At 41.7% G+C, this 12,723-nt stretch overlaps 2 protein-coding genes across 11 annotated transcripts in view; one reads left to right on the top strand and one right to left on the bottom strand.

Moving 5' to 3' along the window:
- The window catches only part of ANKRD42 (ankyrin repeat domain 42), a 143,504-nt gene that overhangs the window by 35,444 nt on the left and 95,337 nt on the right, over positions 1 to 12,723 (bottom strand). The window lies entirely within an intron of this gene.
- The window catches only part of CCDC90B (coiled-coil domain containing 90B), a 66,569-nt gene continuing 63,435 nt past the window's right edge, over positions 9,590 to 12,723 (top strand). For 3 of the 9 annotated variants that reach the window (XM_063671275.1, XM_063671276.1, XM_063671274.1), the window contains exon 1: positions 9,602 to 10,147. In XM_063671275.1, the coding sequence (XP_063527345.1) occupies positions 10,048 to 10,147 (100 nt within the window). In that variant the 5' untranslated portion in view covers positions 9,602 to 10,047. Of the gene's footprint in view, positions 10,148 to 10,168; positions 10,474 to 12,723 lie in introns of those variants that run through there. The other 6 variants (XM_054441656.2, XM_054441659.2, XM_063671277.1 and 3 more) reach the window with 6 other exon arrangements.

The raw sequence follows: 12,723 nt of genomic DNA, 5'->3' as shown, positions 1-12,723 counted from the left end.
TACTTTGGAGTGATGGAAATATTTTGGAACTAGATAGAGGTGGTAGTTGCACAACATTGCAAGTGTAGTAAATGCTACTGAGTTGTTCACATTTAAATGGTTAATTTTATGTTATGTGAATTTCTCCTCAACAAATTTTTTTAAAGAAATGACCTAAATTACACAAAGAGCTAACAATAAAAGAAAGACCTTCTTGATGATAAGAGCTGAAAACAGGGCAAGGCTGGCAGGAGAAAAATCAATGAAGGGCCCCCAAATTCTCCCCATAGTAGTATAAATCAGTTCTTAAGAGATAGCTTTGTGGAGTCAAGGGCTCTTCCCCAGAGCCTAAGGTAGTAGCAGGAAAAGGCCTGAGGTAGGAGTCAGGAGCTGTGACTGTATCACTAAATAATCAGCGCCTCTCCCCTGAGCCTCAAGCTCCCTCAGTTGCAAACCCAGAAAACTACCTCCCATGGCTGCTGTGAGGCTCAAAGCAAACAGTGAATATGAAGGTTTTCATTACCCATTATAAAAATGCAGTTTTCCATGTGGTTCAGGGTTGAAATTCCAGCTTGTTGTATGTCCCTGGACAAGCTACTTAACCCCTCTAAGTCTTGTTTTTGTCTCTACCTACCTTACATGATTGTTGGAGAATGAGAAATAATACACGCAAAGTGCCTGGCATCCAGTACACCCTCAGTAAGTTGAAGCTATTGTTAAATGGGTGAGAACAATTTCAGCAAGGAAGGGAAGGAATAAGAGAAAATTAGCAAAATGAGTGTTGGGATGAAGGTGGGAGTCAGTGGAAACGTCATGGCCAGTGCAGGATTATGGCAGCCTAAGGGGAATATATAATCTAGAAATGGCCTATGTGCTGCCCCCTTTCTCTCCTGCATTCATAGCAGATATTACCAATCATGTATTCTTTACTGCTGCACCAAGATGTGGCCTCACAACACTCATCACTTTGTTCTAAGCAGCCACGGTCAATTGAAGGGTGTTGACATGAAGATGAAACCCCTTTGTCACTCTTGTACTAACAGTTTCTTGGAGGATGAGGGATGATGTGTCCCTAAGAGTACACATAATTTCACAATTTGTGCCATGTACCCAGTTAAAATAAATTGGTGGAAGGAACAGGGGTGACTTACCTGTGCAGTGTGCAGCACAATCGATTATGAGTTCTACCACGTACTTGCTCTGTGACCTGGGACAAGTCACTTCAGCCTTCTGAACCTCAGTTTTCCCATCTATGAAACAGGAGCAATAGTACCCAGCTCATGGAGTTGCCAAGGAGCTCAAATGAGCTCATGTGTGTGAGACAAGAGATAAGGCAACACCTACACATGAAAAATTTTTGAGGAAGAATGCCCCACCTTGTTGTTGGAGACAGGAAGGATACAGACCATGCTGAGAGTTTGGTGAGATTTTTCAGCTCTGCTATACCCCAGTGCAGAAAATGAACTCCAAAGACCCCAAAATCCTATTTCTCTGGTCTTTCCCAGTGAGGTCCAAGGCAGCCAAGTCATACAATGAGGAGGACTTCTCCAATCAGGTACCTTGAGGCTGGAGCTGTAGGCTCTGCCAGGCCAGGGGTCTTCTCTGACCAGGAAAGGGGCAGAAGTCTAGGGTTTTCCAGATCAGTACCTAGGACAGGGAACCTAGGTGAAATACACAGCCTTGATGGCTAAAGGACTCAGCAAAGGGCAGGCAAACACCCTTTTGTTTTTTTTCCTTTTCTTTTTATTTTTTTGTTTTCATTTTTGAGACAGGGTCTCTGTTGCCCAGGCTGGAGTGCAGTGGTGCAATCAGGGCTCACTGTAGCCTTGACCTCCTGAGCTCAAGAGATCTTCCCACCTCAGCCCCCTGTGTAACTGGGACTACAGGCATGTGTCCCATTGCCCGGCTAATTTTTTTTAATTTTTATAGAGACAGGAGCTCACTATGTTGCCCAGGCTGGTCTCAAATTCCTGGCCTCCACTGATCCTCTCACCTCGGCCTCCCAAACTGCTGGGATTACAGGGTGAACCACCATGCCTGGCCACCTTTCTTTTCAAAGCTACTCCCTAGCCTAATGCACTTCAGTGATTCCTCTTACTCATGGACAAAGTAAAAAAGACCTTGAAGGCCAGCCTCACCTTTTCCAACCTCACCTTCTGAATTTCTCTACCCTTAACCCATTGCCCCAGCCATTCTCTCCATTCCCAAATGAACCAGGCTCTCTCACACACACTTCCCGGCTTTTGCAAGTGCTGTTGCCTTTTCCACACAACATACTCCACACCACCATTCACCAAATCCATTTAACCAAACTATCTTTCACACATCCTTTCAAACTAATGCCTTCTGACGGATCCCTGCTTAGGGTAATATAAGCCTCTCTTATGCATTCCCTTGGCAGCCTATACTACCCGTCATCATAATATTTATTACAATAGACTGTTGACAATCTGAGAGCAGGACTGTGTTTTATGTTTATATCTTCACGGCTTAGCACAGTGCCTGGCACCATAAATAGTGTTCAATAGTCATTCAAAGAAAAAATGAGTAATCAATGAGAGACACCAGGTTATGATGTAACATTGCAAAGTATATAAAGTTTTGACAGCTCTTTCTTCTTCTTTTCTACCATTCTTTTAATCATTCTTTTCTTTGATTTATTTTAATGGGCAAACTCGGAATCGGGTGTCATTGCCAGCCTCCCTGTATAATTAGGAAAAAAAAATTTCCCTAGATTTTCAGGGAATAGGGGCTGATAGTCACTTTCAAGCCATGCAAAATGTGAAATTAACATAAAGCTACACAAAGCTTTTGTGACAATGGGCCCTCTGACTCAGCTCAGAGATGAGAGCAAACAAGCAAAGAATTGTCCTTTGTTCTTTTCACATACTCCCCCTAGTGGCAAGAGCTCCAAGTAAGCTAAGGAAGAAAATGAAACCCATTTGGTCCAGAGCTCTCTCTTTCTCAATGCCTCATTCACAGGCTTTAAAACACATAGAGATTCCTTCACATCACCTATTCCAAGAGAAAATGACTGACAGACGTGAGTGGTCCAGGCTGCATTCTCTCTCCGTGAAGTCACCAGAGCTATAGTCGTAGTCCTGGGTGATCTCTGGTCATCTGATACAATTGTGTCCAAGCTGGGACCCCAGACCTCTAAACATCAGAGGAAAGAGTACTGGAGCAATGGGGTCCTCAGGAGGATTTGGACATATTAAAATGCCTCAAAAAATTGTATCATCGCTGGAGATGAAATTGGAAACCACCGAAGAAATTGGCAAGTATCTTCGCCTTCCCCTGTAAATTTATCAGCTTACTGTTAAATCAGCACTGCTTATCTCCCATTCACCAACAGTAGCTTATCTTGAATTAATGGAAAATAGGAAAATAAGTAGTGGCTTCATACATGTTGTTGGTAAAGAGTGTAAGCTGTGTTTAAATGGGAGCTTATAAAGGTAAAAAAAAAAATAAAAGTGGTTATTTGCAATTAAAAAAACCAGGACCCACTTCCCTGCTACCCTGTTGGCCTTTGAGATTTAGATAAACTAGGCTGCTTTCAGCAGGGGAGCATTTCTCATGTCCAGGCCATCTCATCAGACTTTGGAAAAGGAAAAGATTCATTTGCCTACACTAGCGAATGGCAAATAGTTATTTTCTAGAAAGAAACTCAAACTGATTTTTTTCTATTTTAGCTCAAAAAATTTCAAAATCTCCTGCAAGTCCACTGTATGAAATTCAGTTTCCTTAGTCTTTTTTATTCTACCTTTTTCATTTTATTCACCCCAATTCCACCCAATCTTCATATAATTCCTATGCCCCAGTCTACAAGTTTCCTCACCAAACTATGACCATATTTTGAACATTCACTCATTCATTCAACACACACTTACCAAAAGCTTGTTATGGCCCAGGCATGATAAGCGCACTGGAGACACCATTACAGATATGGTCTCTACCATAATGGAGAAAACAAATATTAAGTGCAGAGACATGGGAAGGCTGGGTTGCTGTATGAGTCCACAACAAATCTGCATGTTGTTTGAGTGGGAATGACTTCTTAAAGAGTTACTCTAAAGAGTTACCATTTAAACTGGGATCTGAAAGATATAAAGGAATTGGCCAGATAAAGAGGAGAAAGAGCTCCAAGTTGAGTAGTGATGCCTTACCATATGCAAAGTCCCTGAGTAGGAAGGAGCAAAGAGATGAGTAAATTGTACTTGCTCGCTCCAATCCTCTCTCCTGGACCCCTTGCCTTACAACCTCTACTAACTAAAACCCCTGAGGTTCAAATCCTATCTCTTCTTGATAACCATTACCAAAAAGCATTTAACCTTCAACTGAATTATAGGATTTATTATTTTCTTAACATTTACGTGACACTAACCTATTAAAGCTCTGTGCTGAAGGCTATTAAAATGCTTGTTCTATTCTCTCAGTTATTAATATGTTACAAATTACTGGAGAGCAGAAATCTTTGCAATCCTTGCATATCCTAGCAGAAATCCTTGCATGTAGTAAGAACTTGAATAGTTTATGGATTGAACTGGTTTTCTTTACATTCCTCACATCTAACCTTAAACCTCGCTGGCACTCAGATATTTCTGTAAGTAAAATTGGAAAAATGAAAAATGTTTAAAAGTCCAGAGAAGAATAATATTATGAAGGGTCCGAGATCTTACCCTATTGGCAGGCTATCAAGTTATCCTGTCATGGTTGCATGGATGCTGGTAGAAGACATAGACTCCTTGCTAGAAACAAAGAACCCAATTACTGATGGTGCAGCGAGCAGCACAAGTATCAGCATATTTGTGTCAGCTCCCCTTGGCCCCAAGTTCCATGGGGATAATGCAGCTGGGGCTACGTAGACGCCTGAGCATGTACAGTACATTGCATTACAGAGAGGAACCCTGACCTATGAGAACACAAATCTTTTATAATAGGCAGTAAACATGAGGCCTTTTGCTCCAGAGAGAGATGCTATATTTCCTAAGGTTGTTCATTATACAAAACTGCCACAACAAAAGGCAGAGAATACCTCCATTTGCAAAACATACGGAAACATGAGAGACCCATGGAAATTATTTCCTAACATTGAGTAAGCAGGTATTATTATGGTTTATTGGGTGCTTGTATGTGCCAGGTCCAGTGCTAAGTATTTTAGATGCATCATCTTCTCTATTCCTCTCAACAAACATATGAGAAAACATTAACAAATTTATGGAAAAATATTTTTATAAATTAAGATGTTTAGCAAACAAACAATGGCAACCAAGGAGAATCTGAAAATACACAGGAGCATTAGGAGGTCTCAGAGAGGAGCTGCATCTATTAGCTGAATACTATCTGGACTCACTTCATCTGCTAGTCCTGCTTTTCCTTCCTATGCTTCTCTAGCCTGCATGGTAGATTATGGATGCCCCAAGCTCCTGCACTCACTTGATATAGTTCCAGCCAGCCTCAGAGAATAATTAAGAATTCCTGGATCTAATTGCCAGTTCCATCAAAGAGAACATGATTGGCCCAACTTTGATAATCAACACTGTATATGTGTGTTACAGAGAGAGCTTTATGGTAATATAAATAATAGTAACATGAATTAATATATAAAGAGATCCACTTTTTTCATAATAATTCCTTAAGTTAAGGTAAGTAAAATATTGTGATAACACTTACTGGTCTGTATCTTCCACTAGCCTGTGATCTCCTCCCGAGCAGGGATCCTATCATTTAACAGAATTATAATCATGTATATAATAATTATAATTATAATCCTGTATATAAGAATTATACAGGATTATAATTATGTATATACATGTATAAGGACTTTCCTGTCTCTAAGATTATTTTTTAAAATACTAAATTCTTGCATAATATTCCAAATTGGGACATTTCTGCAAGTTATTTAATCACTTTTGAATATTTACACTATTTTCAATTTTTCACTGCTATAAATAACATTGCAATAGTCATCCTTTTCAAAAATCTTAGCTACAGATGTGATTATTTACTTTGGATAGCTTCTTAGAAGTGAAACTCTAGGCCAGGTGTGGTGGCTCACAGTTGCCTGTAATCCCAGCACTCTGAGAGACCAAGATGGGTGCATCACCTGAGGTCAGGAGTTCAAGACCAGCCTGGCCAACATGGCGAAACCCCACCTCTACTAAAAATACAAAAATTAGCCGGGTGTGGCAGCACATGCCTGTAATCCCAGCTACTTGGGAGGCTGAGGCAGGAGAATTGCTTGAACCCGGGAGGCTGAGGTTGCAGTGAGCCAAGATCACACCGTTGCACTCCAGCCTGGGTGATAGAGCAAGACTCTGTCTCAAAAAAAAAAAAAAAAAAAAAAGAAGTGAAACTCTGGCTATTCGCTTTTTGGAGTTTCATAAATATATTACTAAATTGCTACAAGCCAAAACTGGAAACACATTCCCCTTGAGAACTGGAACAAGAAAAGGATGCCCATTCTCACCACCCTTATTCAACATAGTATTGGAAGTCCCAGCCAGGGCAATCAGGCAAGAGAAATAAATAAAGATATTCAAATAGGAAGAGAGGAAGGTAAACTACCTCTCTTTGCCAACGATATGATTCTATACCTAGAAAACCCTAAAGACTCTCCCAAAGACCCCTGGAACTGATAAACAAATTCAGTAAAGTTTCAGGATACACAATCAATGTACAAAAAATCAGTAGCATTTTTATACACAAATAATGTTCTAGCTGAGAATCAAATCAAGAACACAATCCCATTTACAATAGGCACAAAGAAAATGGAATACTCAGGATCATCTCACCAGGGAGGTGAAAGATCTCTGCAAGGAGAACTACAAAACACTACTGAAAGAAAGTAGAGACAACACAAATAAACGGAGAAATATTCCATGCTCATGGGTTGGAAGAATCAATACAGTTAAAATGGCGATACTATCCAAAGCAAATTACAGATTTAATGCTATCCTTATCAAAATACCAACATCATTTTTCCCAGAACTAGAAAAACCTCTTCTAAAATTAATTTGAAACCAAAAAAGAGCCTGAATAGTCAAAGCAATCTTAAGCAAAAAGAACAAAGCAAGACTTCAAACAATACTATAAGGCTAAAGTAATCAAAACAGCATGGTAGTGTTACAAAAACAGACACATAGACCAGTAGAACAGAATAGAGAACCCAGAAATAAAGCCACACACCTAAAACCATCTGGTCTTCGACAAAATCAACAAAAATAAGCAACACGGATAGCATTCCCTATTCAATAAATGGTGGTGGGATAACTGGCTAGCCATACGCAGAAGAATGAAACTGGACCCCCCCACCTCTCACCATATACAAAAATTAACTCAAGCTGGATTAAAGATTTAAAACTAAGACCTGAAACTATAAAAATCCTAGAAAAAAAACTAGGAAATACCCTTCTTGACACAGGCTTTGGAAAAGAATTTATAGCTAAGTCCCCAACAGCAATTACAACAACAAAAAAAAACTGACAAGTGGGACCTAATTAAAGAGCTTCTGCACAGCAAAAGAAATTACCAACAGAGTAAACAGATAGGCTAAGAATGGGAGGGAGAAAATATTTGCAAACTATGCATATGACAAAGGTCTAACATCCAGAATCTACAAGGAATTTAAACAAACCAAGAAGTATAAAACAATCCAATTAAAAAATGAGCAACACACTTCTCAAAAGAAGACATACAAATAGCCAACAAACGTGAAAAAATCCTCAACACTACTAATCATCAGAGAAATGCAAATCAAAACTACAATGAGATGCCATCTCATACCCATCAGAATGGCAATTATTAAGAAAAAAATCCACATATTGGTTAGGCTATGAAGAAAAGGGAACACGTATACTCTGTTGATGGGAATGCAAACTAGTTCAGCCACTGTGGAAAGCAGTTTGGAGATTTCTCAAAGAACTTAAAATACAACTACCATTCAACCCAGCAATCCCACTACTGGGTATATACCCAAAGGAAAATAATTCATTCCATCAATAAGACACAGAGCTGGGCACCGCAGCTCATGCCTGTAATCCCAGCGCTTGGGAGGCCTAGGTGGGTGGATAGTTTGAGCCCAGGAGTTCTGGACCAGCCTGGGCAACATGGCAAGACCCCATCTCTACAAAACATGCAAAAATTAGCCAGTTGTGGTAGTGCACACCTGTAGTCACAGCTACTTGGAACGCTGAGGCAGGAGAATCAGTTAAGCCCAGGAAGTTGAGGCTGCAGTGAGCCATGCACGACTACACTCCAGCCTGGGTGACACAGCGAAACCTTGTCTCAAGCCCAAAAAAAAAAAAAAGACACATGCAACCACATGTTCATTATAGTGCCATTCACGATAGCAAGGACATGAAATCAACCTAAGTGCCCATCAACAGTGGACTGGATGAAGAAAATGTGGTACATATACAGCATGGAATATAATGCAGCCATAAAAATAAGTAAATTATACTCTTTGTAGCAACATGGATGGAACTGGAGCCATTATCCTATGCAACCTAATGCCAAGAACAGAAAACCAAATACACATGTTCTCACTTATAAGTAGGAGCTAAACATTGAATATACGATGGTAAACATGGAAACAATAGGCATTGAGGATCATTAGATGAGGAAAGGGGGAGAGGGACAGAGGGGCATGGGTTGAAAAAGCACCTGTTGAGTACTTGCTTACATCCTGTTGGGATCACTGGGACCCCTAACCTCGATATACCCTAAGGTTTTGCTTTTTGTTTTTTGAAACTGGTGAGATCAAACTTTTTTCCCAATTTTTTTTTTTTTTTTTAGATGGAGTCTCACTCTGTCGCCCAGGCTGGAGTGCAATGGTGTGATCTCGACTCACTGCAACCTCCGCCTCCAGGGTTCAAGCGATTCTCCTGCGTCAGCCTCCTGAGTAGCTGGGATTACAGGCATGTGCCACCACGCCCGGCTAATTTTGTATTTTTAATATAGACAGGGTTTCTCCATGTTGGTCAGGCTGGTCTCGAACTCCCTCCCTCAGGTGATCTGCCCGCCTCGGCCTCCAAAAGTGCTCGAATTACAGGCATGAGCCACCACGCCCAGCCATCCCAATGTTTTAAATAGCAATTTATATTTCCTCTTCATGAATTGTCTGTTAAAGCAGTTGTTGGCGGGAATCAAGTTTTGTTCTTTCAGTGTGCTTCCGGCCTTAGAAATGGTGTTTGTTACTTAGTTGACTCTCACAAAGTTTTGAATACATATAGATAGAAACCTAGCCGTGATTGTTTAGAATCTTGCGAGAGTAAGCCACTAACACCGCAAAACTGTGTGCCATTTTAAAACTTACAGAGAATATTCATGAGTATTAGTGCATTTTAATACAACTACTGTGCATTGTTGCTTTCAGCATTTTACTAGGCGGAGCAGTCTTGAGTAACTGAGGTTTGAGAAGGATAAATGGTGAAAATTCAAGGGATTTCTCCTAGAAACGGACGAAATCATCTTCCCTAAAGAAAGGACATACCGACTAAAATAGTTGGTCCTCCCGTGCACCAGAGGGCGAAGCAGCAGGATCTGACGCCGGGCGATACGTGAGCGGCTTGCTGGACTACACTTCCCAGAAGGTTTCGTTGGCCCCCGCACTACGCAATCACCCAGAATGCTCAGCGGCCGAAAACCTGAGGTCCCATGCTGCTGTGCGGCTAAATGCGATTCCATCGCCCCCGACCCAACCGCTCAATGGCCGTTGGCTATCTTGGGGGAGCCCGCTGTTGGACTATGACCCACTGCCAGGAAACAGGCGCCGGAAGACTCTCTGACAAGATCCCGCTTTTCTAGGGCGGTAAAGGCGTTCACAGGTCGGGAAGGGGCGGTGGGAGAAGCGGGGCAGCGCTGAGCCATGCTCGTGAACTGTGGGTCTGTCTGTGAAAGGGACCAGTTTCGTGGCACTACTGTGGAGCCCGCGCTGGAAGGTGGTCTTGTGACAGAGCGAAAACTACAATTCCCAGCATTCCTGCGGTGCCAGAACTACCTTGCCCGAAAGCCTCTGCGAGATTTACCCCGTCTTCCGCCTCCCTCCCACCGGAAAACTCTGAGGACATGAATAGTCGCCAGGCTTGGCGGCTCTTGCTCTCCCAAGGCAGAGGGGATCGTTGGGTTTCAAGGCCCCGCGGGCATTTCTCGCCGGCCCTGCGGAGAGGTGAGGCAAGGCGTCGTGTCATAGATGCCTGAGTGCTCTCTAGGGAGACGATGCCCGTGGGTCGCGCCTGCCCGAGCGAACGGGAAGAGAAGGTGCCACGCCCTCCTCCCGGATTCACGCCTTGTGCTGGCGACGCCGCTGCCTGCTGCCACGACTTGCCCAGCTCGCCCCAAGGGGCGAGGACTGAGGAAAGCACTGCCTTTCTGTTCTTAAAGCGAACCTTTGAAGGCCTGGGCTTCGCGCCCGGCTTCTTTCTCAGCCCTTGTTTCCCTTTTTTGGTGACAAGAGGCTAGTAATCTCGTAGGTTTGTCAGGAGCCAACGTAAGGTAATCTGTGTTTGAGGGTGTCCTGATTTCTTTTGTGGCCTGATCAAATTTAGATTTTGTTTTTTTAGGTGCTGGCCTCGAGCCCAGGTTTTTGGTAGACAGCATCATAAATTTCAGGCCACGTCTGCCTTATTCTCGCTGGAATTCTCAGTACTTTTCAGTCACATTGTAGACTTTGGGGAAAAAAGTGAATACTGGAACCCACAAGTTTACAACCAGTTGGCACTCCTGTTAACAGGGTGTCCTGAAGACATCTAACTTTATTCCGAGAAATGTTTCTAGGGCTAGGTTTTTGTTGTTGTCGTCGTTTTTTACCCCCAGTTTTTAAACTTCCCTCCCAGTTTTTAAACCGTTTTAAGGTTGTCCACAAAATAGGCGAATAGACACCTCTTAGCCTTAGCATTCTCTGTTCACCTTCTTGAATCTTCAGTGCCAGGTACACTGAGCCATTCGGTACCCAAACACTTCTACGCTGTTATTTATGCTCCATATTGTTACTTGTGCTATTTTGCTCATTGTTTCATTTTAATCCACACCAGTAACAGCTGCAGTCAAAACTGCAGTTGTTGATCCTCCATCTTTTAAGATTGCTGTTTAGCTGCCAGGGTCATTCACAAGGTCTCTTTTGTTAGGTATTTGAGTGTTTAGCATACATACACATTTGATGGATTTTACAAAGGAGGTAGCACTTTTGAACTCCAGGAAATCATCCAGCTGCCATCTTTGTTGACTTTTACAAGTGTACTTTACATATCCAAATGAAAACAAAATTAAATGTTCTTAGAGAATGAACTTTGAAGTGCATATCATACTGGGAAATACATGACCATAAGTAAATGTTAATGTTTTAACATAAAAGTTATCCCACTTGAATCTGAGTGTTCTTGGAGAAACCTTAAATCTCTTCTTACAACTAGTAGGATTTGTGTCCTTCCTCACCAAACAAATATTGAATGTTTATTGTATACAAGTAGTTTAAACTTGCCTAATAATGTCAATAATCAAGGGATTTGAAAACCTTGACCTCTGACCAATGGAAGGACCTTAGTTATTCTAATGCAACTAGTGTAGCACATTAGTAGACCAGCATGTAAGAATACATGCTGTTAATGCCTGTTCTTTTGAGTTCCTGACAGAAAAGTAACTGGCTATACACTGAAGTGTTTCAGCTGTAAAATTAGCAGTAAATTAATATAAAACTTGCAGCTTAAATTTAATGGGACAACATTTTACATGTTTGTTTGTTTTTTCAAAAGTAAAATTTGACCTTTTCCAGCAAAGAGGAGCTTGGTGCAAGATAGGCCAGCGTTCCAATCCGCAATCTATGACTTAGTAGTTTTGTGAAACTGGTTAAACCTTTAAACTCTTGAGTTTGTATCTCGCTATTATGGACAAACAAATCCACAAGATAGGTATCAAAGAATCAAAAGTAGTAACAATGAAAGGAAAGGTTTGGGGTTTTGTATAGATGTTTAAGTCTGTACAAAACTTTTCAAGCTATTAAGGATCTTTTATTCTACTTTGAGCTGGAAACACTGATTCTGGGCACTTCATCTCCCCTACCTGTTAATATGACTGCAAAGACTTAATTATTTTTATTTTTTGTTTTTTTGAGACAGGGTCTCTGTCACTCAGGCTCGTGTGCCTTGGTGCCATCTTGGCTCCCTGCAGCCTCTGCCTCCCAGGCTCAGGTGATCCTCCCACTTGAGCCTCCCAAGTAGCCGAGACTACAGACACACACCACTATGCCCAGCTAGTTTTTGTAATTTTTGTAGGGACAGAATCTTGCCATGTTGCCCAGGCTGATCTCAAACTCCTGGGCTCAAGCGATCCGCCTGCCTTGGCTTCCCAAAGTGCTAGGATTACAGGCATAAGCCACTGCGCCCGGCCTGTAAAGACATTCTTAATGAGTGCTTATGCACTGAACTGCCCATGACACAGTTGGAAGCGTGATTATGACACCCTACTACGAATATCCAATGGTTTTTCCCGTTCCTTATGGCTTCCAAAGTGGAGTGAAACCCAAAGTTCTACTGCCAGTGGGTGTCAATACCTACCTCATAGGATTGGGAGGACTAAGCAAAATATTATGTGAATATTTGAGCACATATAAGGAATAATGTTTTACATATCCTTCTGTATTCTCAGCTCTCCTTAACCCCATAATAAATAGAAGCCAAGAGAATAGCAAAGGCAGCCCATGCCTAGATTTTGCTGATTTCATTCATCCTGTCTGGATAACTTCTCTAA

Source organism: Pongo pygmaeus, chromosome 9, assembly GCF_028885625.2.
Source record: "Pongo pygmaeus isolate AG05252 chromosome 9, NHGRI_mPonPyg2-v2.0_pri, whole genome shotgun sequence".
In the NCBI taxonomy this organism is placed as follows: Eukaryota; Metazoa; Chordata; class Mammalia; order Primates; family Hominidae; genus Pongo; species Pongo pygmaeus.
Note: the sequence above shows the minus strand (reverse complement) of the source record. Positions and strands in the feature narration are given on the sequence as shown.